The sequence below is a fragment of the Girardinichthys multiradiatus genome, chromosome 3 (genome assembly GCF_021462225.1).
Source record: "Girardinichthys multiradiatus isolate DD_20200921_A chromosome 3, DD_fGirMul_XY1, whole genome shotgun sequence".
NCBI lineage: Eukaryota > Metazoa > Chordata > Actinopteri > Cyprinodontiformes > Goodeidae > Girardinichthys > Girardinichthys multiradiatus.
The window spans coordinates 34011268-34039265 of record NC_061796.1 but is presented as its reverse complement, the minus strand read 5'-3'; the positions used below and the strand labels follow the sequence as shown (position 1 = coordinate 34039265).

The 27998-nt window shown below is 40.7% G+C and overlaps 1 protein-coding gene across 2 annotated transcripts; it reads left to right on the top strand.

Annotated features, from left to right (window-relative positions):
• The first annotated feature begins 174 nt into the window (after positions 1 to 174).
• Positions 175 to 27959, top strand: LOC124866288 (transmembrane protease serine 6-like). Of its 2 annotated transcripts, XM_047362002.1 has the most exons (10): positions 175 to 301; positions 503 to 1009; positions 12378 to 12470; positions 15224 to 15358; positions 15599 to 15764; positions 17122 to 17300; positions 25843 to 25938; positions 26170 to 26312; positions 27060 to 27215; positions 27742 to 27959. In XM_047362002.1, the coding sequence occupies exons 2-10, from the start codon at positions 610 to 612 to the stop codon at positions 27814 to 27816; spliced, it is 1443 nt and encodes a 480-aa protein (XP_047217958.1). In that variant the 5' UTR covers positions 175 to 301; positions 503 to 609; the 3' UTR covers positions 27817 to 27959. The 2 variants fall into 2 exon arrangements, with proteins under 2 accessions (XP_047217958.1, XP_047217959.1); XM_047362003.1 differs by lacking the exon at positions 12378 to 12470.
• The last annotated feature ends 39 nt before the right edge of the window (positions 27960 to 27998 follow it).

The window sequence follows — 27998 nt, the reverse complement described above, 5'->3', positions numbered from 1 at the left end:
CTGAGCAGAAGAATTATGGAAAAGGTTGAAGGGGCCGAAGGACTTGACATAAAATGTGGTTTAAGTGTTATCTGAAGAGCAAGACAGAGGCACAGGTGAAAAACTGCTAAAACATGGGCAAGTTGATGATGAATGGGAGAAGAAATCTTTGGATTTAGGATGCACCGCAGTAATCTGAAGCCCACGGGGATGAATTTATTTTCCTTTATGTGACACTAGATGGTTTAATATTTACGGAAAACACGCATGGATGGATATTCCTTTGCATTCAAATGAAGCGGATGTGTGCATTTGATTCCAGGTAATAGAAAAACTGTACACTGTTTTAAAAAATGACACCAAAAGTACTTTTTTAATAGGTTTTCATGTATAACTTTAGATGATGAAATAACACTATGTTTCTTTGGCTGTGTCAAGACTCTTTCATTTCAAGACCTAGCTTATGTTTAATTGACACAGAAGTCAATCTTTACACTAATTTCGGCATATTCTTCTCCTACAGGGGTCATTGACATTTAAGTCTTGCTGAACTCCACTAGCACTTTTACGTCCTTCATCGATTTAAACGTATTCCACCATCTGAGACTACACGCTGTAGCTTTTACAATTATGGATTTGCATACCCATTCAGACAACATAAGTTCTTTCCATGGACAGCAGGAATGGGTGTCGACATCTTTTCAAAGTCCAAACAACCATGAAGTTCTGAGCGTATCGTCTCTGGTCCCTTCCCCAGTCTTTACACTCATACCAAGCTGCCACACCACAACTATTGGAAACCCATACTCTGAATCTCCTTCTTCATCTAATGCATCAGAAGAGATCAAACTTCCTGAAACTTTTAGTTCAGAATTTTTAGAAGCTCAGGATAAAAGAACTACATCCACACCAATTTCTGAAAGCATTAATCCTGCAGAGGTTCAGCAAAGAAAGCTGTCAGATGGAAACCTAGTGGAAGAGAAATCCATACGTTTAATGTTGCCCAAGGATGTCCACAGTGAAGAAACAGGTATGGTAAAAACTTAAATTAGATCTAATTTTTGAATAATAGTTCAAATATTAAGGCATTTCATGAATAAAACATGCAGGGAAAAAACACTTTAAAAGCCTTGAATTGATATAAATTACTAGATGAGTGAAAAATGATTCATATGAGGAAGTGAACAAATAAGAGAACTTTGGTATGAAGGTGTTTTTTTTCTCATTTCAACCACTCTTGTTTTGTTAGTCAATTTTATTACTGGTCTAATGAGTTAATACTTGTGCTCTGTATAAATGTATTACAGGTTCTTTCATGATTTACATAATTTATTGGGTTTATTTTAGATTTAATTTAAAAGCAACTTACTTAGAGGGTCTAAAATACAATGGAGAAAATAAGTATTGAACATGTCTAAGTAAATCTATGTCTAATTAGGCTGCTGATATTATATTCATTTCAGCTTTCAGTTACAATCCAAAAATACTCACATACAAAGAAATCTAAACAAATTATGTGTAAGAAATGGGAATGGTTTTTTCTTTAGCAGTGGAGCCCTGCGCAGCAAGCATGCATAGAGACTATGGCAGTTGTGTGCATCGCTTAAAGCTCTCTGGGTTTTTAACACATCTAATATCCAGAAACAGAAATATTTTGAGTAGCGTCTGGTTGTGGCTGCTTAAAGGTAAAATAATTTTTTTCCCACTTCAGGATTATGGCCCCAATGGTGCTAGTGGAAATTTTCTGAACATTAAAATTTTCAGAAAGCTGTCTGTAACCAATGATATGAGTGTGTTTGCAACAATAAGGTAGTCACTCTAATACAAATGGCAGCAAGGGATAGAGAAAGGGTCCAAGATTTTTTATTGCTATTGAACTTCAAATGAGCTTTCTCCCATCATGTAATGAAGGATAAAAATAAAATAAATGAGGCAAAGCTAAAATTATTTAATCTTTTTGCAGATAATTCAGTCTGTGCAATAATGAAATATGTATATGCAGGGAAGTTAAAGGCTCTTTAAGTCATATTACTTAATCAAACAGTCTCACAATCCATCTAAAATGATCGGATGATGGGAATGTTGGAATTATGATTATTGATTAATTAATATTTATCAAGAATTATAATTAACAACCATAATTTGACAAAATTAATTTCTTAACCAAAATCCTCATTTATGAATCAAAGCCAGAGATGTCCTCTGGTGTTGTAATTGTGGCTCAACGCCTTTGATAATTACAACCGTTAAATACTCAGTAATAATTGATAACTATTACCAGAGATGTCACTGTTTAATCAACCGTTTCTGCCGAAACGTGTGGAACTTTAACCTTATTTTGACTGACAAATCACAGTTGCACAAAATAAACACAAATCACCTTCACTTTATCTATGTGAATATTTATTAAATCACAGCCTGATACAATCCGCTCTTCCGATTTAATAATCTTCACCTAATCAAACATGCAAAGTTCTACACAAAAGGGGTAAAATATCTAACTAAACAAAATAAAACAAAACAGCAGTGGGTGTGTATGGAATCAACCAGCAGTTATGGCCAAAGTGATAATATGACAAGGGAATATGGTGTTGAACGAAGCTTTGGGAGTGCAGCCCGCCGGAAAGTGTAGCTCAGTGAGATGCACAGTCATAAAACATCCCCCAGCTCTCGGCGGGGGTGAGCACACAAAGAGTTATAAAACTTTTGGCGGCAAGCTAGTAAGCAGTAAAGTTGAAGACAAAGAAAATGGTGAATTTCCCCATGAGGTTATTATAACAGTTCAGTTCCACAGCGCGCCTGCGCTTGCTCTCAGGTGTTAAACAACCCCGCAAAACACACACAAAGCTGGGTAGCGCAGTGGCTTCCAGGCATCCAACACGGCACATCAAAGTTTCAATAAAAGGTTGCATGCACATATCATTCAGAACACATTAGATTCAATGGCGAATCTCATCGCACTAAAATTTCCTCTACCCTGCCCAGACTTTTTCTAAGAGAGAAATCAAATTAAAGGATGGATTTTACTTTGTTGAAGTCTTCCTTCTGAGCAGAGGGAGAGAGGAGGAAGGGGAAAGTTGGAAGTCAACATGCGTCCACAGTTAACTTCGGGAAGAGCGGTCAATCTTCGTCCTTTGGCCTCCTTGGCGAAAAGGAAAAATATGATCTGACCGTCAGCAGTCGACTAGAACCAAGCAAGGAGGGAAAGTTGCGTCTCCTTGAAACTCTGTGGTTTTGGTTATGTGTTAAACTCACGTCTTCGATCGGCAAAGTGAAATTTCTGGCCTTCTTATTCCAGAAACCTCTTTCATGAATTTTTCGTTGGCCAACGAAGGAGAATAAATGAAGACTCCACGTGGGACCTCGTCTTCTCCAGAGAGAGATGCTTCAGTTGCGTGGTAACCGTGTCAAGGTCTCCAGCTGAAGGCAGCTTCTTTCAAATGTTCGCCTTCCTTTATTGCCTCCTGTGACGTCAGACCTGGGACAGCCCCGTTATATCAGCCGCAGTGGCTGCTGGGTTTTGTAGGACAGACTATCCTGCGGTACAAAATGGCCGATGACGTTGGAAAGGCATAGTGGCGTCCAGCAACGTGCAAATGGTCCAATATTCAGCAAACAAGTGGTCCAACAGGAAGATATCTCTGTATATCCCATAGAACGTAGATTTTATTTAAAATTGGAAAAATTACATTTCATTCAGAAATGTAATACTGATTTGAACTGGGAATAAAAAAAAATCAAGAATCATATTTCATATCAAACAGGCAATATTCTCAACATTAATTAACCAAACAAATGAAACACAATAAGATTATTAACCTTTATGATACTCTTGATCAGTCCAGGTTAAGAAAAATCTTCACATGTGTCAGTCAATGTGTGTGCTTCTTTACACTGACCAAGGCGATGTTCATGAAAATAACAAAAAAGAAAACTTGGGTGTTAGGTTTTATTTAGTCAACTCAGAGGTAAGGAACGACACAGAGTCAGTTTTCACTTGTGGCAAGGGTAGCTGTGCAGTACAGACTACAAAGTATTAGCACCCCTGTCTCTTTGTTTATATATGCTGGTTCACACATAGTTCAACAAACATTCAGGGTGTGTGTGTGTGTGTGTGTCAGAAAGGTTAGGGTTCATGTGTCTTGATTTTAAGCAGAGAGAAAGGAGTGATGATTCGGTGCCTGTCCCTAGATGTTGCTGATAAAAGCATAACTCACCCTTCTCTCTTATCTCTTTGTCTATGGCATGTGGGGGAAGAAAGCACTTAAAGCAGACATGAGTGATAAACAATACAAAAGTTTTAAAAACCTTAAGATTGGGTTAGAAGAGAAAGACATTAGCTCAATCAAATTGCTCATCCAAAACAAATACTACACAAGATACTAATTGATTTTACACTCAGTGGTTTTATACTTTTTGTTCAACTTTTTACCAAGTCTAACTGTGAGATCTGGAAGTTTTTTATTTCTGTTATTGGTTTTAGCTGTTCCTCTGTGGCAACTCTAGGTACATAGTAGATGATGAAACTGTTCTATACGTTTTTCCTTGAGAAAAATATTTTTCAATCTAGTTCATGGTATTATAAAAAAGAATCTTGGTGTACCCTAATGTATAGAGTCTCAGAAGACTATATAATTTTTTTAAGGAAATGAATAAAGTGGTTCCCAGAATTCATCATCCTGATTGTTCTCAGAAAATAAACTGTCAGTCTGTCTGTCAGCAAGCTTTCAACAGAGACCTGAGAGAGATTTAATGTAACATCAGTGCTCATTCGACTTAGGTAGCTGTCACTCAAGCATTAGATTGACTTTAAGCTGTTTTACCTATAATCGATCGTATGCAGCTCATGTTTTACTTGATATTAAAGATGTGCTCTGTATTCACTGCATACGCACCGTGTTGGCTCAGCCTTGGCATGAGCGAACTATTTCATCAGAGAGCCTCCGGAAGTTTGATCCTAAATAGCAAACTGACCAGCCGGGTCACTTAATTTGAGACATGACTTGCATTACATCTTGTTTGTCAAATTTAGATTTTTTTTCTAGAGTGGTTGTTGCAAGTCAATCTTCTTTTAATGTTTGCATTTTTTATTTTCAAAAGTATGTCTCTGCTATACATAATTTGCTTGTATTTATGAAATTAAATTACAGTGCATTGTATAAGATCAAAAAGGTTCCTCCTGGTGCAAATGTGCTAATTCTATATCTGGTTTCAAAAATCAGCCCTGAGAAGAAATAAGACCATTAGAATACGCTCTAACAAAGTTTCTTTTCAATGGAAACACTGCATACTGAATATATTCAGGTGAAGAAAATGAATGATAAATAAGGCCGCATTCAACTTCCCCAAAACCGTATCGGATGGTCATAAAAAGCATTTTGTTACTGAGTTTTATCTATGTTCTGTGTGGTTTTGTAGAATTCATGTGCACTAATGCTCTGAATATTTTATTGCAAAAAGAAAACCTTGACCAGACAGAAATCCTTGTATTTTGGTTCAGTTATGTGAGAGATAATGCGAACAAAATGAGGCGAGCAAACAATTCATTTTGCAAAACTATACTTAATCAGGCTTGTTCATGTTTTTGTTGTTTATAATATACAAGAAAACAATGTTATGCTTTACACTTTCTCTAACATCACCACTGTTTTGGTTTGCTGTTAATCTGGTTATGGCAGCTAAACTTTATAATTTGTTTGGATGTGTTGCAGAGCTGAATTGCATTATGTCAGTCAGCATGAATACAATTTTGTTTCTTATATTTGTGCAACATGAAAGGAATTAGCTCCTGAAAAGTCACGACTGAAATAACTCATGAGAATCAGCACTTCTTTTAACAGAACATTAACATTTGGAATTATGCTATAGAGTATATGCAAGGTTACTTAATAATCTTTCCATAAAAGATAATTTGCCTGTAACTAACCAGAAACTTTGCTTTAGCAGACAAAGAAAAACCCTTCACATTTCCAGAGATTTTGTGACACTTCACTGAGCCAATAAGGAGTCACTGAGTGCTTCTTTCTCTTCTCATTCTTCCTCCTTACAAAAGCTTCCTGTTCACCTGTCTCAGAGCCAGCAGCAGCTAGAAAGCAAAGTAAATTGCTCAGCTCAGATGACAGCTTGTTTGGCTGAAAAGAATATTGTACCTCATTGTCTACCTCACTATGGCTGAGAAAGCATTGCTTGTGTTTTGCCAATGAACAGTTGATAGAGTGTAACACCAAAGTCCCTTAAGATTTTGTAAGCTAAATAACAATTTACAGGCAGAGTAAAGTTTAATACTGTATAGTACACATGAATGTGTAAATATGATTCCAAATGAATTATTACCACCACTTTTAAACTTTGCAATAAAAAGTATTAGAGCTTGTCAGATTGCAACCCAAAAACATTAAGAAAAACTATTTTAAAGATCTTTCTAAATTAGTTAAAACATTAATCGCAATATTACCAATTTTCTATAAGTAATTAAATTTTATCTATAATTTTATTTCATGCATATGTAAGCACAGAACTATAGAGAAAAAAATTATTGCATCTGACCCAGCAACACATAATGCTACAATACAGGTTGTATTGTCCCCTCCTTGAACCGCCACCTTAACGTGGTGGAGGGGTTTGAGTGCTCGAATGATCCTAGAGGCTATGTTGTCTGGGCTTAAATACCCCTGGTAGGGTCTCCCATGGCAAACAGGCTCTAGGTGACGGGTCAGACAAAGAGCGGTTCAAGAACCCCTCATGACGACAATTAAATCGAGGCACGTCTGGTGGAGCCCTTGGCCAGGGATGTATTCAACTCCCAACTCCGGTAGAGCTCTGACCAGATTCCGGGGTATGTTGGAGACATAGAGTCCGAGTAGACCATGTTCTCCGCATCTATTGTCTATGCTGCTGCCCATAGCTGCGGCCGTAAGGTCTGCGGTGCCTGTCGCGGTGGCAATCCCCGAACCCGGTGGTGGACACCGGCAGTAAGTGACGCTGTCAAGCTGAAGAAGGAGTCCTATCGGCTGTGGTTGGCTTGTGGGACTCCTGAGGCGGCTGACGGGTACCGTTAGGCCAAGCGTGCTGCGGCCCGGGCGGTAGCAGAGGCAAAAACTCGGGCCTGGGAGGAGTTCAGTGAGGCCATGGAGAAGGACTCCCGGTTGGCCTCGAAGCGATTCTGGCAAACCGTCTGCCGCCTCAGGAGGGGGAAGCAGTGCTTCGCCAACACTGTTTACAGTGGGGGTGGAAGGCTGCTGACCTCAACTGGGGACATTATCGGGTGGTGGAAGGAGTACTTCGAGGATCTCCTCAATCCTGCCATCATGCATTCCCTGGAAACAGAGGCTGGGGACTCGGGGTTGGACTCTTTCATTACCCAGGCGGAAGTCACCGAGGTGGTTAAAAAGCTCCGTGGGGGCAGGGCTTCGGGGGTGGATGAGATCCACCTTGAGTAACTCAAGTCTCTGGATGTTGTGGGGCTGTCATGGTTGACACGCCTCTTCAAAATTACGTGGCGGTTGGGGACAGTGCCTCTGGACTGGTAGACTGGGGTGGTGGTCCCCCTTCATAAAGAGGGTGACCGGAGGGTGTGTTCCAACTACAGAGGGATCACACTCCTCATCCTCCCTGGTAAGGCCTACGCCAGGGTATTGGAGAGGAGAGTCCGGCCGATAGTCGAACCTCGGCTTCAGGGGGAGCAGTGTGGTTTTTGTCCCGGCCGTGGAACACTTGACCAGCTCTATACCCACTACAGGGTACTCGAGGGTTCATGGAAGTTTGCCCAACCGGTCTACATGTGTTTTGTGGACCTGGAGAAAGCATTCGACTGTGTCCCTCGTGATGCCCTGTGGGGTTGCTCCAGGAGTATGGGGGAGCAGTGTGGTTTTTGTCCCGGCCGTGGAACACTTGACCAGCTCTATACCCACTACAGGGTACTCGAGGGTTCATGGAAGTTTGCCCAACCGGTCTACATGTGTTTTGTGGACCTGGAGAAAGCATTCGACTGTGTCCCTCGTGATGCCCTGTGGGGTTGCTCCAGGAGTATGGAGTCTAGGGCCCTTTATTAGGGGCCATCCAATTTCTGTACAAGCGGAGCAGGTGTCTGGTTTGCTTTGCCAGCACTAAGTCGGACCTGTTCCCGGTGCATGTTGGACTCCGGCAGGGCTGCCCTTTGTCACCGGTCCTGTTCATAACTTTCATGGACAGGATTTATAGGCGCAGCCAAGGGCCGGAGGGGGTCTGGTTTGAGGACCAGAGGATTTCGTCTCTTCTTTTTGCAGATGACGTGGTCCTGCTGGCCCCCTCTAGCCAAGACCTACAGCATGCGCTGGGGAGGTGCGCAGCCGAGTGTGAAGCGGCTGGGATGAGGATCAGCTCCTCCAAGTCCGGGGCCATGGTTCCTGCCTCAAGTGGAGGAGTTGAAGTATCTCGAGGTCTTGTTCACGAGTGAGGGAAGAATGGAGAGGGAGATCCACAGATGGATCGGTGCGGCTGCCGCAGTAATGTGGGCGCTGTGCCGGTCCGTTGTGGTGAAGAGAGAGCTGAGCCGAAAAGCGAAGCTCTCGATTTACCGGTCAGTCTACGTTCCTACCCTCACCTATGGCCATGAACTTTGGGTCATGACCGAAAGAACTAGATCCTGGATACAAGTGGCTGAAATGAGCTTCCTCCGTAGGGTGGCCGGGCGCTCCCATAGAGATAGGGTGAGGAGCTCGGCCATCTGGGAGGGGCTCGGAGTAGAGCCGCTGCTCCTCCACATCGAGAGGAGCCAGTTGAGGTGGCTCGGGCATCTACAGGTCCTTCTCAAAATATTAGCATATTGTGATAAAGTTCATTATTTTCTATAATGTCATGATGAAAATTTTACATTCATATATTTTAGATTTATTGCACACTAACTGAAATATTTTAGGTCTTTTATTGTCTTAATACGGATGATTTTGGCATACAGCTCATGAAAACCCAAAATTCCTATCTCACAAAATTAGCATATCATTAAAAGGGTCTCTAAACGAGCTATGAACCTAATCATCTGAATCAACGAGTTAACTATAAACACCTGCAAAAGATTCCTGGGGCCTTTAAAACTCCCATCCTGGTTCATCACTCAAAACCCCAATCATGGGTAAGACTGCCGACCTGACTGCTGTCCAGAAGGCCACTATTGACACCCTCAAGCAAGAGGGTAAGACACAGAAAGAAATTTCTGAACGAATAGGCTGTTCCCAGAGTGCTGTATCAAGGCACCTCAGTGGGAAGTCTGTGGGAAGGAAAAAGTGTGGCAGAAAACGCTGCACAACGAGAAGAGGTGACCGGACCCTGAGGAAGATTTTGGAGAAGGGCCGATTCCAGACCTTGGGGGACCTGCGGAAGCAGTGGACTGAGTCTGGAGTAGAAACATCCAGAGCCACCGTGCACAGGCGTGTGCAGGAAATGGGCTACAGGTGCCGCATTCCCCAGACCTGGGCTACAGAGAAGCTGCACTGGACTGTTGCTCAGTGGTCCAAAGTACTTTTTTCGGATGAAAACAAATTCTGCATGTCATTCGGAAATCAAGGTACCAGAGTCTGGAGGAAGACTGGGGAGAAGGAAATGCCAAAATGCCAGAAGTCCAGTGTCAAGTACCCACAGTCAGTGATGGTCTGGGGTGCCGTGTCAGCTGCTGGTGTTGGTCCACTGTGTTTTATCAAGGGCAGGGTCAATGCAGCTAGCTATCAGGAGATTTTGGAGCACTTCATGCTTCCATCTGCTGAAAAGCTTTATGGAGATGAAGATTTCATTTTTCAGCACGACCTGGCACCTGCTCACAGTGCCAAAACCACTGGTAAATGGTTTACTGACCATGGTATCACTGTGCTCAATTGGCCTGCCAACTCTCCTGACCTGAACCCCATAGAGAATCTGTGGGATATTGTGAAGAGAACGTTGAGAGACTCAAGACCCAACACTCTGGATGAGCTAAAGGCCGCTATCGAAGCATCCTGGGCCTCCATAAGACCTCAGCAGTGCCACAGGCTGATTGCCTCCATGCCACGCTGCATTGAAGCAGTCATTTCTGCAAAAGGATTCCCGACCAAGTATTGAGTGCATAACTGTACATGATTATTTGAAGGTTGACGTTTTTTGTATTAAAAACACTTTTCTTTTATTGGTCGGATGAAATATGCTAATTTTGTGAGATAGGAATTTTGGGTTTTCATGAGCTGTATGCCAAAATCATCCGTATTAAGACAATAAAAGACCTGAAATATTTCAGTTAGTGTGCAATGAATCTAAAATATATGAATGTTAAATTTTCATCATGACATTATGGAAAATAATGAACTTTATCACAATATGCTAATATTTTGAGAAGGACCTGTATACCGGATGCCTCCTGGACGCCTTCCTCTGGAGGTGTTCCAGGCACATCCCACCGGGAGGAGGCCCAGGGGACGGCCCAGGACACGCTGGAGGGACTATGTCTCTCGGCTGGCCTCGGAGCGCCTTGGGGTCCCCCCGGAGGAGCTGGAGGAGGTATCTGGGGAGAGGGACGTCTGGGTGTCTCTGCTGAGCCTGCTGAGCCTGCTGCCCCCGCAACCTGGTCCCGGATAAGCGGAAGACAACGAGTATGAGTACGAGTACAGGTTGTATTGTACATTGTCAATGATTGTTTTGATTGGAAAACCCAGATCAATAAATAAGGTGCCTGTACTATAAACTGTTAGCTGTACCCATGAAAATAGGCTGTGATTTTTTTTTTATTGGCTGTGCAAGGGCATTGCATGGTGCAGCGGAAGAGTGGGCTCCCGATATACAGAGGCTATAGTCCTCAACGCAGCCGTCCTGGCTTACATTCCCAACCTTTGCCGCATGTCCTTCCCCCATTCTCTCAGTTTCAAAAAAGAAAAAATTACAGTTGAAGGATGAATAAATTTGAAATTGCACTGTTACAATTTAAAACAGTTAACAGTTAACAATTTAAAACATTAATTAAGGCAAAGTGAACTTTGCGTTGGTTACGGTCCTATGGGTAGTGGGGTTGGTGGGAGTTGGTGTATATCCATGCCTGTTTGTAGTGTGTATGGCCCAAGGGAAGAAGCTGTCTGTCAGTCTGCTGGTGTGGGATTTTGTTGACCTGTAGCGCCTCCCAGCAGCAGGACATGGTGATGTTTTCCAGGCTTGGCAGAGGGCATCCAATGATATTTCGGGCAGTGTTGGTGACCCTCTGCACCGCCTTCCTGTCCTCAACTGTACGCTCACTACATCAGTACGCACTCCACCAAGGAGTGACAGAAGGTCAGCAGCAGCTTTGTGTCCAGGTTGTTCTTCCTGAGGACACAAAGGAAGTGGAGCTGCTGTTGGGCCTTCTTTACCAGGGGCTCTGATATTGTTGGTCTAGGAGTTGTCAGTGGAGATGAGGGTGTCCAGGAACCTGAAGGCGGTGACAGTTTCCACCTGTTCTTCATCTATGATGAGGGGAATGTGCTCCTGTCTTATCTTCCTGAAGTCCATTATCAGTTATTTCGTTTTGTGGACATTCGGGGTCAGATTGTTTCCTGAGCACCAGCACAACAGTTTCTCTACCTCACCCCTGTACGCTGTCTCATCTCTGTCACTGATGATACTAACCAGTGCCGTGTCATCCGCATCTTTGATAATGGAATTGGTTGAGTGGGTTGGAGAGCAGACTGTACAGGGCATACAGTTGAAGGCTCATTGCTGGTTCAGTCAAGGCCACTAGTGCCAAAAAACACAAAATTGGCTGTACCAAACTTGTCTGTGTGTTCAGATGGGTTGAAGTTGACAAAACAAAAATCACAAGCATTATTTGATTTCAGGAATCTGGAGACGACTTTATTCAGAGACTGAGTTACCAATCGTTTTTAAATGTCTTGATCCAATACTTGGGGTCCATTCAGGAGTTATAACACTAATCTTTTCACAATATAACATAATGGAGCTCTATTATTCTCTTTATGAAGTGGGAGCAGCTATCTACACAAAATAACTAAATTTATTTGAGCTCTCTGAAAAAAATAGACATTTGAAAACGGTTGAAAAAGTCAAATTGTGAAGTAAAAGACTTGAATGTTAAATTTAAGACTCTCTGACAGATAACCGGAGTGTCAGATAGCCTTGCATGCTTCTTTCTACTGCTAACCAGACACAGAGTGATGAAACACTCGTGCAATTGCAACTTTATACTTTCATAATCAAATATAATGGATCACAAACTCTACACACTCCTGGACCCTTCTAATTTTATTGGTCGTGGTCTAAATGGACATCATAATCTGTAGCTCAAAATGGACAATAAATAGATTATAGGTGTTGTTATAGCAGATCCTGGACTTAGACTTTCCGGTCATGTTTTCTTGAATATTGAGTCTTTTTACACTAAATTGTTTTTTTGTTTACTTTTTTGATTGTAGGTGCAAACCACTGTGCCTTTTCATCTCGTAAACTGCTTGTAATACTGGGAATCCCACTTGGTATTAAGCTGATCATCATTTCTGCTCTCTTAGGTATGTGATAAAATCAGCTCAAATCATTTTTACGTGAACTGTAGGTGAATTTATACTTAATAACATTGGCTAAATGATGTGTAAGAACTATAGGTTTAACTACTCACACACTGCCCGGGCAAGAAGAAATCTAAATTTAAGAAACCAAACTGGCTTCAGGTTATTTAAACCTTAGCTTCACATACCTTAAATAATTAATTCCCAACCATTTCAGATGGCATGACAGTGCCAGGACTCATTTAGCTCAAATTGCAAAAGAGCAGCTCAGGGAGGATGAGATGGCATTTTCACAGGTTGACTGGCCACCATCCCAGAGCTTAACCTGGTGGGAGTCTGAAATATAAACAAGAATACTTTACAAAGTACGTGGATTTTGGTAATAAAATTTCCAAACATATATATATATATATATATTTATCTAGCATAACACAGGTGTATGTATAAATTAGAATATCACTAGAGAGATAAATTATTTTAATAATTATTAAAAAAGTGAACCTCATAGTTTAGTTATATGTAGATTTTATATAGAGTCATTAAACATAGAGCAATATATCTCAATGATTTTGATCATTTTGGCTTAGAGCTAATAAAAAAAATCATTTTCTCAGACAATTAGACTATGTTCAAGCAAACTGAAGGAAGGTTAAATGGGAGGAAAAAGCGTGGAGACTGGAGGATGAGTAAAGAGGCACAGTTTGCTTGAGGTCCAGTGTAAATTACTGAGTTCATAAACTGTAAAGGACATGGACAAAGATGTTAGTAGAGTAACATTTCTGAGTTAAAAATCTTTTTTTGTTGTTGTTGTTTTATTATTGGTCAAGTAAAATTCCAACTTTCCAAGTACAGGTCCTTCTCAAAATATTAGCATATTGTGATAAAGTTCATTATTTTCCATAATGTAATGATGAAAATTTAACATTCATATATTTTAGATTCATTGCACACTAACTGAAATATTTCAGGTCTTTTATTGTCTTAATACGGATGATTTTGGCAAACAGCTCATGAAAACCCAAAATTCCTATCTCACAAAATTAGCATATCATTAAAAGGGTCTCTAAACGAGCTATGAACCTAATCATCTGAATCAACGAGTTAACTCTAAACACCTGCAAAAGATTCCCGAGGCCTTTAAAACTCCCAGCCTGGTTCATCACTCAAAACCCCAATCATGGGTAAGACTGCCGACCTGACTGCTGTCCAAAAGGCCACTATTGACACCCTCAAGCAAGAGGGTAAGAAACAGAAAGAAATTTCTGAACGAATAGGCTGTTCCCAGAGTGCTGTATCAAGGCACCTCAGTGGGAAGTCTGTGCGAAGGAAAAAGTGTGGCAGAAAACGCTGCACAACGAGAAGAGGTGACCGGACCCTGAGGAAGATTCTGGAGAAGGGCCGATTCCAGACCTTGGGGGACCTGCGGAACCAGTGGACTGAGTCTGGAGTAGAAACATCCAGAGCCACCGTGCACAGGAGTGTGCAGGAAATGGGCTACAGGTGCCGCATTCCCCAGGTCAAGCCACTTTTGAACCAGAAACAGCGACAGAAGCGCCTGACCTGGGCTACAGAGAAGCAGCACTGGACTGTTGCTCAGTGGTCCAAAGTACTTTTTCGGATGAAAGCAAATTCTGCATGTCATTCGGAAATCAAGGTGCCAGAGTCTGGAGGAAGACTGGGGAGAAGGAAATGCCAAAATGCCAGAAGTCCACTGTCAAGTACCCACAGTCAGTGATGGTCTGGGGTGCCGTGTCAGTTGCTGGTGTTGGTCCACTGTGTTTTATCAAGGGCAGGGTCAATGCAGCTAGCTATCAGGAGATTTTGGAGCACTTCATGCTTCCATCCGCTGAAAAGCTTTATGGAGATGAAGATTTCATTTTTCAGCACGACCTGGCACCTGCTCACAGTGCCAACACCACTGGTAAATGGTTTACTGACCATGGTATCACTGTGCTCAATTGGCGTGCCAACTCTCCTGACCTGAACCCCATAGAGAATCTGTGGGATATTGTGAAGAGAACGTTGAGAGACTCAAGACCCAACACTCTGGATGAGCTAAAGGCCGCTATCAAAGCATCCTGGGCCTCCATAAGACCTCAGCAGTGCCACAGGCTGATTGCCTCCATGCCACGCCGCATTGAAGCAGTCATTTCTGCAAAAGGATTCCCGACCAAGTATTGAGTGCATAACTGTACATGATTATTTGAAGGTTGACGTTTTTTGTATTAAAAACACTTTTCTTTTATTGGTCGGATGAAATATGCTAATTTTGTGAGATAGGAATTTTGGGTTTTCATGAGCTGTATGCCAAAATCCTCCATATTAAGACAATAAAAGACCTGAAATATTTCAGTTAGTGTGCAATGAATCTAAAATATATGAATGTTAAATTTTCATCATGACATTATGGAAAATAATGAACTTTATCACAATATGCTAATATTTTGAGAAGGACCTGTAAATGAATTAAATCTGTAGGTGAGTTTTGCTTTGAAAAATAAATAAACTTTTCAATGATATCCTCATTTATTAAGATGCACCTGTATTTTATATGCTTACCGCTATTAGTTAAATCTCATTAGCATGAGTCATCAATCAGTGTCTTTGATCATTATAAAAACTAAAAGGCTATTTAACCATCTGATTTACTTCAAGAAATTTAGTACAGATTTATTCCCCAAAGCATTTTTGCTCCTGATGAAGTCCTCACTGTCAGTTTAAAGTAACTTACAACTTTTCTTGTCTCTTATTATTAGTCAAGTTTCTGGCATTCCCATCTGAGGCAGCTGAATCACCTCCTCCCTGTTGCACAGGATGGAGCTGCAGTGTCCCAAGTCAGCTGCCTCATCTGTCTAAGAACCCAGTCAACCAGACAGGAAACATCACTGCAGGTAAAGAAAGCCAGTCAGTCAATGATAAATGCATGCAGAGCACCTGTTAAGTGCTTACCTGTCTTGGATATAAAACTATAATCATGTTTCTATCTCCTGTCTGGTTGTTGTTGCTCTATGCCTTGTACTTCAGTATTGACAATTTCATAACCTTTGCAGGCAGGCACATTTTAAAATGTAAATTTTGTTGTGTATTGTCTTTGCTTCACCAAGTATTTTTTTTTAATCATCTCAATCCAGACTGCCAGGTTACAATCAGTGACGGCCGACGCATTGTGGGTGGGACCTTAGCAGAAGAGAACAAGTGGGGTTGGCAAGTCAGCATGCAGTGGAGGGGAAAACATGTCTGCGGAGGTGCCATCATCTCCCCTCATTGGGTCATCACTGCAGCTCACTGCTTTGTTGAGTAAGAGGTAGACTTATGGGAAGAACATAAAGAAAAACAGACAAAATGTGTTGCTCAGTCAAGCAGTAGGAGGTTGTGGATCAATCTATGTGCATGTACAAATCAAATTGAAGCAAAGGGATTTTACACATTTTGCAATCAAGAACTTGAACTAGACATATGGTGCTCTGTCTGATGGGACTCTTCAATATTTAGACTCTGAGCACTCACTATAGATATTTTGGGCTCCGCTTCAGACAGAAAGTTGCTTATTAAATTGTTTGCAGAGCTGATGTGATGATAAGACGTTAATCACGAACTGAGTGACCGAGCAAAATATAATTGCAATTGTGATATTATTGTAATCACACTGAATTCATCAACATATGTATTTATTTATTCTACTTTTGTTTCAATTCTAAAATCTCACTGTGTCTAAACCCAAACCAGTATGTTTACTTGTTTTGCACCATCACCAGTACATGACATACAGTTCCAGTCAGAAGGCAATCAGTTGCACAGGACTTTAGGGTTGGACTTTGCAGGAGTTTTTGTTGTTTTTTTAATGTAAAATACATTGACATTTGTGGCTGTAACATGACAAAACGTGAACAATTAAAGGAGTGTGAATGCTTTTGTAAGGCTTTGTTGGTTTCCTGGCAAAGAACCAGTTTTCAAGCATAGTCCACAAATTTTCAGTTGGTTGGGGTCAGGGCGTTGGGAAAAGAACATTACAGAAGCTTGATAGTTGGAGACACTCGGGTGCTCTAACAGAACATTCATTCCAAACACATATTACCTAGTTTTGGACTTGAATTGCCTCAGCCTCAAACCTATTGAAAGATGAGTGGACTACGCTTGAGAGCCACAGCCAGGAATTAATTTAAATGAGTTTTATAATTTGTGATGAGAAGATTGTCAGATATGCAATCACAATTATGCTAGCTCCTTGTTGATGGTTACAATGATTGTGTGTTTTTGTCAGTAACTTGCTTAAGGACTTCTTACAAATATCAGTGGGGTTGGTTCTATTGTTTATATAAACAACCCCACTGATAAAAATGTACATTTATATTTGAATGTGTATAATTTAGATTTTGTATGGAAAATCCCCCCAAATATTAAAATTTGTGCACCCATTTCTTCTTTTTAAAAAATAATGTTTTGTTGATGTAAATCCACCAAAGTAATATATTTGAGCTAATTTTAATTCTATATTAAAGTGTTCCTAAAATCTCTATATTCTATATGTAATCACAGAATTAAGATCTGGTATCACAAAAGCAGAAAAAGCATCACTTTTAATTACATCCATATGTCCAGACTGTTTACTAAACTTGAAGTGAACCCACAAACCAATTCTTCTGCTCCTGTGCAGGAACAACATGTTTGAAGTAGCAGACTGGTTGGTGGTGGTGGGCGCAGTGAGCATCGCACAGAACTCCCCGGGGAAACGCCACAGAGCCCTGCAGATCCATTACCACCCTCAATTTAACAGGCAAAACAATGACTATGATGTGGGGCTGCTGCGCACCATCACTGACATGGACATGACTGGTAAGAAAGAAATGGCTCTATCTAGTGACAGAGTTGAGAACTGATCAAATCCTTTAAAAAAAGCTATATGGACATAGCTGATGCGTTAAAGATATACTTATTTTGACATATTGTTATTTGAACTAAGAAAACTTAACTTGGCATATAGAATTTAATGTATCAGCTAATGCTCAAGAAGTCATTGCACAATTACAGTAAAACTAAATTTGCTCAGAGGATTCTACTTATCCCATTTCAAATAAGTAAATGGAGTTTTAACGAAAATTCAACATGGATGACTCGCCTTCACCGCCTCCGCTCCGCCTGATTATTCCTCCATAACGCTTTAATCAGAGACGGGTCCGCTCTTCTCCTCATCCAATCATCTCCCAAGACATTATATTTAAAGACCTTCATCATGGAAGACACTGCTCGTTGCTGAGCTTCGATCCTCCTCCTCCCCTTTCTCCACCATCTGGCTCTCATATTCCTTACAAACTTCTTCAGGCCACTCCACCACCAGGATGGGATTCCCAGGGGGGAAGATGTACCTAATCCTAATCCTAAAATGGCCTTTCTAGATCACGTCATCCTCAGACTACACATCTTCTTCCAGGGTTCAAGCGCCAAATAGATAATTTACATTAACAAACCTGCTAATCATTATTTTGTTGTTTCTCCCTTTTTGAGTCTTTCCAGGTTGAAATAATAGTAAACCGTATATTTTTGTATATATTTTTTACACAGCTTTTCCTTTGCAAGGGTTAATTATGACAATATTGTGATGTTTTAGTTGTTCCAGTTATAGATTTACCCGCATCTGGGGAATTCATCTGCATATAATATTAGATAGTGGGCTTCTAATTTGTTATTTGAACCTTTTTTTTCATTGATGATTTAACAATACAACAGAGCTCTTCACTGAATTTAAACCAGCGCTAGGCTGGTTTAAATCTTATCTGTCTGACAGATTCCAGTTTGTTCATGTAAATGATAAATCATCTTTAAATTCCAGGGTTAATTGTGGAGTACCACAATTAACCCTGAGAATTGTGGTACTCCACAATTCTCAGGCCCAAGTACTGAAGTACTTGGGCCAATTCTCTTTACTATATATATATGCTTCCAATAGGTCAAATTATCAGGCAGCATAGGATCAATTTTCACTGTTACACTGATGATACTCAGCTTTACTTATCCATGAATCCTGATGAACCCAACGAGTTACATAGACTACAAGCATGTCTTGAAGATATAAAAACTTGGATGACTTTAAATGTTTTGCTTCTAAATTCAGACAAGACAGAAGTTGTCATCTTTGGACCGGAGTCTTTAAAAAAGAAACTGCTTAGTCAATCACTTAACCTGGATGGCATTAAATTGACCTCCAGTAATAAAGTAAAAAACCTTGGTGTTACTGTTGACCAGGACATGTCATTTAAATCCCATATTAAACAGGTTTCTAGGATTTCTTTCTTTCACCTCCGGAACATTGCCAAAATTAGAAATATCCTATCCAGGAGTGATGCTGAAAAACTAGTCCATGCATTTGTTACTTCAAGGCTGGACTATTGTAATTCGTTACTATCAGGATGTCCACAAAATGCAGTTAAAAGCTTTCAGTTGATTCAAAATGTTGCAGCAAGAGTTCTGATGAAAATTAAAAAGAGAGATCATATTTCTCCTATTTTAGCTTCCCTTCAATGGCTCCCTGTTAAATCCAGAATAGCATTTAAAATTCTCCTCCTCACATTAAAAGTCCTTAATGATCTAGCTCCCTCATACATCAGAGATCTGATGGTTCCATATGTTCCTAACAGCACTTCGTTCTCAGACTGCAGGTTTACTGGTGGTTCCTAGAGTCTCTAGAAGTAGAATGGGAAGCAGATTCTTTAGTTATCAGGCTCCTCTCCTGTGGAACCAGCTCCCGGTTTTGGTCCGTGAGGCAGACACCCTGTCTACTTTTAAGGATAGGCTTAAAACTTTCCTTTTTGATAAAGCTTATAGTTAGTGTGGCTTAGGTTATCAGGGAGGGAGCCTTCCTCCCTCCCTGTTGGTTGGAGTAAGGGGAAGTCAGGTTTAGCCTAAACCAGCTCAGTTATGGTTGAGGTGCAAACACACCCTCCATTTCTGCTACCTGTATGACCCCTTCTCTATTCCAATGGTTATAATCAGTGGGACAGAGGGAGGTATCCCAATCGTGGTGGTTTTTAGTATAACAATGACCATCAGTGGGACCCTTTGTGGGGTTCCTTGAGACGACATATGTATTTATTTATTCTACTTTTGTTTCAATTCTAAAATCTCACTGTGTCTAAATCCAAACCAGTATGTTTACTTGTTTTGCACCATCACCAGTACATGACATACAGTTCCAGTCAGAAGGCAATCAGTTGCACAGGACTTTAGGGTTGGACTTTGCAGGAGTTTTTGTTGTTTTATTAATATAAAATACATTGACATTTGTGGCTGTAACATGACAAAACGTGAACAATTAAAGGAGTGTGAATGCTTTTGTAAGGCACTCTACATACTGTACACTATACCGATATTTGGTTATATGTGCATTAGTAAGTTATACCTTAACTACATGGTTTTTGGCCATTATTGGATTGCTGGATATTTGACCCTTCTTCTTGGTTCAAGTTGGTTTCCTGGCAAAGAACCAGTTTTCAAGCATAGTCCACAAATTTTCAGTTGGTTGGGGTCAGGGCGTTGGGAAAAGAACATTACAGAAGCTTGATAGTTGGAGACACTCGGGTGCTCTAACAGAACATTCATTCCAAACACATATTACCTAGTTTTGGACTTGAATTGCCTCAGCCTCAAACCTATTGAAAGATGAGTGGACTACGCTTGAGAGCCACAGCCAGGAATTAATTTAAATGAGTTTTACCATTTGTGGTGAGAAGATTGTCAGATATGCAATCACAATTATGCCAGCTCCTTGTTGATGGTTACAATGATTGTGTGTTTTTGTTAGTAGACATTGTTGTAAATAAGCGCCGTTTAACTAAATAATCTGAACTGAAACTATCTGTGTAGTTATGCTGCTATAGGCTTAGGCTGCTGGAGGACATAATGACCACTTTCACCCTTTTCGCTACATTCTCACACTACTCTTCAATTTTGCATTATTTGCTGTTATTTCAGCTTTTAACCTTGTTCTCTCTTTTCTCTTCCTAGAAGCTACACCTGGCCTGGCTCTGTGTCTACCTGTGACACCTTTCTGGTGAGGGGAATCGTCCGAACTTCTGCTGGCAACAACTTAATGCTCACCCTCTACCAATGATCCATATGGCCCTGTCTTTCAGTGTTTAACCATTTCTCTCTCCTAGACATGGCGATTGACTGAGCTTAACTGTAACCAACTGTATGTGCTCTCTTTCAGACGCTAACCTTGAAAATTGGCTCAGAGTTTATGTGTTCTTTCTTTCTAGTTGAATCGACTAAAGGAGCTACATCCATTAACATTTACTTTTCCTTCCCATAGAAAGTACTCCTGGATCAGTGCTTCTTTGTTCTCTTTGTGTCTCTGCTCTGTTCTCTCAAACCCCCAGTCGGTCGTGACAGATGGCCGCTTACACTGAGCCTGGTTCTGCTGGAGGTTTCTTCCTGTTAAAAGGGAGTTTTTCCTCTCCACTGTCGCTACATGCATGCTCAGTATGAGGGATTGCAGCAAAGTCAACGCCAGTGACTGTCCACTGTCTCTACATGCTCATCCGGGAGGAGTGAATGCTGCAAGTCACTGACTGGATGCAATCTGCTGGGTTTCCTTAGATAGAAAAACTATAAACTATAATATCCAAACTATAGATGCAGGCTTAAATATGTACATGCACCCCCACTAATATTTGGCTAAAGGCCCTCAGGAGGTGTGTGCAGAAAAAACAGACATAGTCATCATCAACGTCCTGTCATAATTTGTGCTGTATAGTTTATTTATTTGAATTGGTTGCTTTCCTTGAACTAATCCTGCGTTTAAGTAATACATTTTCAACAGGTTTCAGTCAGGTTGTCATGTTGTCCCATGCTTTTTCACATGCACTTGTGTCCGACTGTCTACAGTAGTTGTTGAGTGAAGACTTTGGAAGGAAGTCTTCTTTATTATTTACCCACTTTGAGCAAACCACCAGCAAACTGGCAGCAAGGCAGACCCCTCAGCATGATGCTTTCATCACCATGCTTGGCAGCTGGTTAAGTGCTCTTTGGTTTGAAATGTCCAACGTAACTTCTTCAAACATACTTCTGGTCATTGGGGCATAATCACTCTAAGCAGAAAACGTTTCTTCAGAAAACATTTGGCTTGTCAATGAGAGAGGCTGCAAGTTTCAGTTAAACTTGAAGGTGGATATTTTGTAGCAGGAACTTTGTCCTTGGTCAACAACCTCTCAGGCCATGCTAATTTTAAAGTAATTTCATGTAATTTTATTGTAGCTTACAATACACTTTAGTCTTTGTTGTTCCTGAACATTGTAACTGATTTCTTTCTATCTGACGGTGACAATTTGGGTCAGGTGGTTGAAACTTGGACACAGTTGAGTATTACAGCTGGCAAATTAGCCCAAACACATGTCAAAACAGGTATGGAAATGAATTTGAAAGCTAATATTGAGCTTCTGGAATGGCCCTAACCTCAATCCTAGTGAAATTCTAAGGACCAGGTGCACCGGGTCTATGTCAGTAAGCCAAATATTTTAAATGAATTCTACAAATTCTGCCAGAGAGAATGGTCAAACATCCAGCCAGAAAAATACCATTGACTGCAAAAACTCATTGAGTTGAAGTGCAACCTGCATAGAGCAATTTAGTGGGGGTGTTTGTATATATTTGAGTCTGTGTTTTATCATTTTGAACCTGTATGTATTAGAGAAAGTCCACCATAAATTCAAACCTGGGCATTATTAAAGTCCTTTATATATAGCTTTATATACAGTACAGACCAAAGGTTTGGACACACCTTCTCATTCAAAGAGTTGTCTTTATTTTCATGACTATGAATATTGTAGCTTCACACTGAAGTCATCAAAACTATGAATTAACACGTAGAATTATATACTGAACAAAAAAGTTTGAAACAACTGAAAATATGTCTTATATTCTAGGTTCTTCAAAGTAGCCACCTTTTGCTTTGATTACTGCTACGCACACTCTTGGCATTCTGTTGATGAGCTTCAAGAGGTAGTCACCTGAAATGATTTTCACTTCACAGGTGTGCCCTGTCAGGTTTAATAAGTGGGATTTCAAGCCTTATAAATGGGGTTGGGACCATCAGTTGTGTTGTGCAGGAGGTGGATACAGTACACAGCTGATAGTCCTACTGAGTAGACTGTTAGAATTTCTATTATGGCAAGAAAAAAGCAGCTAAGTAGAGAAAAACAAGTGGCCATCATTACTTTAAGAAATAAAGGTCAGTCAGTCCGAACAATTGGGAAAACTATGAAAGTGTCCCCAAGTGCAGTCGCAAAAACCATCAAGCGCTACAAAGAAACTGGCTCACATGAGGACCACCCCAGGAAAGGAAGAACCAGAGTCACCTCTGCTGCGGACGATGAGTTCATCCGAGTCACCAGCCTCAGAAATCGCAGGTTAACAACAGCTCAGATTAGAGAACAGGTCAATGCCACACAGAGTTTTTGCAGCAAACACATCTCTAGAACAACTGTTAAGAGGAGACCGTGTGAATCAGGCCTTCATGGTAAAATAGCTGCTAGGAAACGACTGCTGAGGACAGGCAACAAGCAGAAGAAACTTATTTGGGCTAAAGAACACAAGGAATGGACATTAGACCAGTGGAAATCTGTGCTTTGGTCTGATGAGTGCAAGTTTGAGATCTTTGGTTCCAACCACCGTGTCTTTGTGCGGCGCAGAAGAGGTGAACGGATGGACTCTACATGCCTGGTTCCCACCGTGAAGCATGGAGGAGGAGGTGTGATGGTGTGGGGGTGCTTTGCTGGTGACACTGTTGGGGATTTATTCAACATTGAAGGCATACTGAACCAGCATGGCTACCACAGCATCTTGCAGCGGCATGCTATTCCATTCGGTTTGCGTTTAGTTGGACCATCATTTATTTTTCAACAGGACAATGACCCCAAAACACACCTCCAGGCTGTGTAAGGGCTATTTGACCAAGAAGGAGAGTGATTGGGTGCTGCACCAGATGACCTGGCCTCCACAGTCACCGAACCTGAACCCAATCGAGATGGTTTGGGGTGAGCTGGACTGCAGAGTGAAGGCAAAAGGGCCAACAAGTGCTAAGCATCTCTGGGAACTCCTTCAAGACTGTTGGAAAACCATTTCAGGTGACTACACCTTGAAGCTCATCAACAGAATGCCAAGAGTGTGCGGAGCAGTAATCAAAGCAAAAGATGGCTACTTTGAAGAACCTAGAATATAAGACATATTTTCAGTTGTTTCACACATTTTTGTTCAGTATATAATTCCACATGTGTTAATTCATAGTTGTGATGCCTTCAGTGTGAAGGTACAATATTCATAGTCATGAAAATAAAGACAACTCTTTGAATGAGAAGGTGTGTCCAAACTTTTGGTCTGTACTGTACTTATTAAAGTATATAAACCTATATATAAAGCTTTCACCCAAGAAAAAGGGGTGAAATGATACATCATTTAAAATTCTGAATTATAATGACATGATGAGTGCATGCATGTCTTACTGGATTTGTACCTCTGCATGCACTGTTTGCTTGAATAAATACACCACAACTAATACATGACTTGTTTGAAATTGTAAAGTGTAAAGGTTTTTAGTTTGACAGAATTTCAATGCAAAAAGCTGCTACAAAGACATTAGGAAACCATGTTAAGAAAAAAAGTGACAAAAGATGTTACTAGGACCTTTACAATTCTGTGATTTTACCATTTTACAGCATAGATTACAGGTCCTTCTCAAAATATTAGCATATTGTGATAAAGTTCATTATTTTCCATAATGTCATGATGAAAATTTAACATTCATATATTTTAGATCCATTGCACACTAACTGAAATATTTCAGGTCTTTTATTGTCTTAATACGGATGATTTTGGCATACAGCTCATGAAAACCCAAAATTCCTATCTCACAAAATTAGCATATTTCATCCGATCAATAAAAGAAAAGTGTTTTTAATACAAAAAACGTCAACCATCAAATAATCATGTACAGTTATGCACTCAATACTTGGTCGGGAATCCTTTTGCAGAAATGACTGCTTCAATGCGGCGTGGCATGGAGGCAATCAGCCTGTGGCACTGCTGAGATCTTATGGAGGCCCAGGATGCTTTGATAGCGGCCTTTAGCTCATCCAGAGTGTTGGGTCTTGAGTCTCTCAACGTTCTCTTCACAATATCCCACAGATTCTCTATGGGGTTCAGGTCAGGAGAGTTGGCAGGCCAATTGAGCACAGTGATACCATGGTCAGTAAACCATTTACCAGTGGTTTTGGCACTGTGAGCAGGTGCCAGGTCGTGCTGAAAAATGAAATCTTCATCTCCATAAAGCTTTTCAGCAGATGGAAGCATGAAGTGCTCCAAAATCTCCTGATAGCTAGCTGCATTGACCCTGCCCTTGATAAAACACAGTGGACCAACACCAGCAGCTGACACGGCACCCCAGACCATCACTGACTGTGGGTACTTGACACTGGATTTCTGGCATTTTGGCATTTCCTTCTCCCCAGTCTTCCTCCAGACTCTGGCACCTTGATTTCCAAATGACATGCAGAATTTGCTTTCATCCAAAAAAAGTACTTTGGACCACCGAGCAACAGTCCAGTGCTGCTTCTCTGTAGCCCAGGTCAGGCGCTTCTGCCGCTGTTTCTGGTTCAAAAGTGGCTTGACCTGGGGAATGCGGCACCTGTAGCCCATTTCCTGCACACGCCTGTGCACGGTGGCTCTGGATGTTTCTACTCCAGACTCAGTCCACTGCTTCCGCAGGTCCCCCAAGGTCTGGAATCGGCCCTTCTCCACAATCTTCCTCAGGGTCCGGTCACCTCTTCTCGTTGTGCAGCGTTTTCTGCCACACTTTTTCCTTCCCACAGACTTCCCACTAAGGTGCCTTGATACAGCACTCTGGGAACAGCCTATTCGTTCAGAAATTTCTTTCTGTGTCTTACCCTCTTGCTTGAGGGTGTCAATAGTGGCCTTCTGGACAGCAGTCAGGTCGGCAGTCTTACCCATGATTGGGGTTTTGAGTGATGAACCAGGCTGGGAGTTTTAAAGGCCTCAGGAATCTTTTGCAGGTGTTTAGAGTTAACTCGTTGATTCAGATGATTAGGTTCATAGATCATTTAGAGACCCTTTTAATGATATGCTAATTTTGTGAGATAGGAAATTTGGGTTTTCATGAGCTGTATGCCAAAATCATCCGTATTAAGACAATAAAAGACCTGAAACATTTCAGTTAGTGTGCAATGAATCTAAAATATATGAATGTTAAATTTTCATCATGACATTATGGAAAATAATTAACTTTATCACAATATGCTAATATTTTGAGAAGGACCAGTATACCTGTTATAAAATGTTGCAATCTGATAATTGTGCCCTCTTTTTATAGGTGGGGTGCGGCCAGTATGTTTACCGAGACCAGATGAATCTTTTCCTCCTGGGGCGTCCTGCTGGATCACAGGCTGGGGAGTTACCAGTGAAGGAGGTGAACTACAACAAATTAATTTTCCCAAATGGCCCCATATCCATTGGACTAAACCAAACAGTTTTGAGAGTAAATAACTAAATCAATACTGACAGCTGTATATCACACAAAAGAAGCGAGAAGAAGCTTTTATTTAAGCTTTGTTTAAAAGAATCTCGAAGTAATTTTAATTAAATCTCCTAGGAGCTGTCTCTTAAAGGTTCTTTGTTTTTGTTATTTCTAATGTCTCAGGGTTTGTGTCAGAGGATCTACGGCAGGCTCAAGTCAAAGTAATAGCTCAGTCCATTTGCTCTAGACAGGCCGTCTATGGGGCCTTCATTACTCCACGGATGATTTGCGCTGGCAACATCCTCGGGGAAGTGGACTCTTGCCAGGTATAAACCCAGCGACATAATTCAGTTTCATTTAGGTTCTTTATAAAGTGCTGATTCACAAATCACTTTAAAAAACAATCTGATTCAATTTCTGTACAGAAATATATGGTCAATACAATCCAACCATATAGAGATTCAAAATTAATTTGATCCTTAATATAAGGGCAGTTAAATATAGTTAAATATGTAGTTATAGTTATATAGTTAAATATAGTTTATTGTGCCAACTCAAAAGGTGGCTATCTAAGTAAACCCAGCCAAATGTTATGAGCCACTAACTTGCACCAATACCTCCTCCTGAATGAACATGTGGCAAGAGTAGAGTCGAATGCATTGAGTCATTACCTTTGCAGCATTTCCTCATAAGCTACATTTACCTGCTCAAAATTTCACGATCGGATTAAAATGTATTCAGATTAAAAACAAAAAAATAATCGGATTGTATTGTTCATGTAAACGTAGCTAGTGTGAGCATGCATGTGGTGACAGTGGGAAAGACTCCCTTTTAACAGGAAGAAACCCCCAGGAGAACTCAGCTCACTGTGAGCGGACATCTGCTGTGACCAACAGAGGCTTGAGAAAACAGACCAGACATATCCAAAACAAAGATGCACTGGGCTAGGATTATTATCAAAAATGTCTTCTCAATGCCTATAAAGGACTCTGATGAATCACCAGGTCAGATTGGAGTTATTTACAACTAATTATCTATGCATTCTGCCCTGTTTTATTTGTTTTTGTTTTAAGGGAGACAGTGGAGGACCGCTGGTGTGTGAGACACCTAACGGGGACTGGAGGCTGGCTGGGGTGGTGAGTTGGGGAGAAGGCTGTGCACGGTCCAATAAACCAGGTGTCTACAGCAGAGTAACCCACCTGCTCCAGTGGGTTGAAGGCTTTGCAGAGGTAAATGACTTAATGTCTAAAATCAGCTTGTCCTTTCCTGTCTTACTGGCATTAAAGTTAGTGCTAAGAGTTTCCTTATTAAAGAAAAGTTAAATCCTTCAGTTTGTAGATATGGATTGAACTGCTTGGGGCACGTTATTTATTTTTTTCCTAAAACTATGAGAAGTCAAGAATCATATCAACTTGCCTGTTATGTGTAATCTTACAAAAAGCAGGCCTTTAAGAGTAAGCATTGGTCACTCACAACTGTTAAGTTCTTTAAACCTCCCCCAAGGTTGTACTGATGTTGTAACATGTTTCACTAAACTATTTAGTATTAAATTTAAGTGAGAGAATGAATTAGATACCTAAGTAAAGACATGAGAGGTAAAAGGTGTGTTTCCTAACAGTACTGGTATGACATATTACACACACACAACTGCCACCACAAGAGAACAATCCCCCTTTAGACTGAACACATTTCACACATGAAAGTTGATAAAACGTTATCTGATGGTAATGCTGCTGTTTCCAATTTTTGTTCCAGATTAAACCAGAAGAAATGGACACAACAACTATTGTGAAGGAGACCTCATCAGTAACCAGTTCTTCTCTGATATAACTAACAATAAAGATTAACATGTCATACATCTGCCTTTCATGTTGTTGGTGTTATCAGTAAACACAACTGTTGTTAGGCTATTATAACAGATAATAATGATTTAAAGAGGTTTCAAGAGAGTTGCAATGAAATGCAGAAACCAACAGATATCAGAGAACTGTTTGATAATGTCTGACACTTGC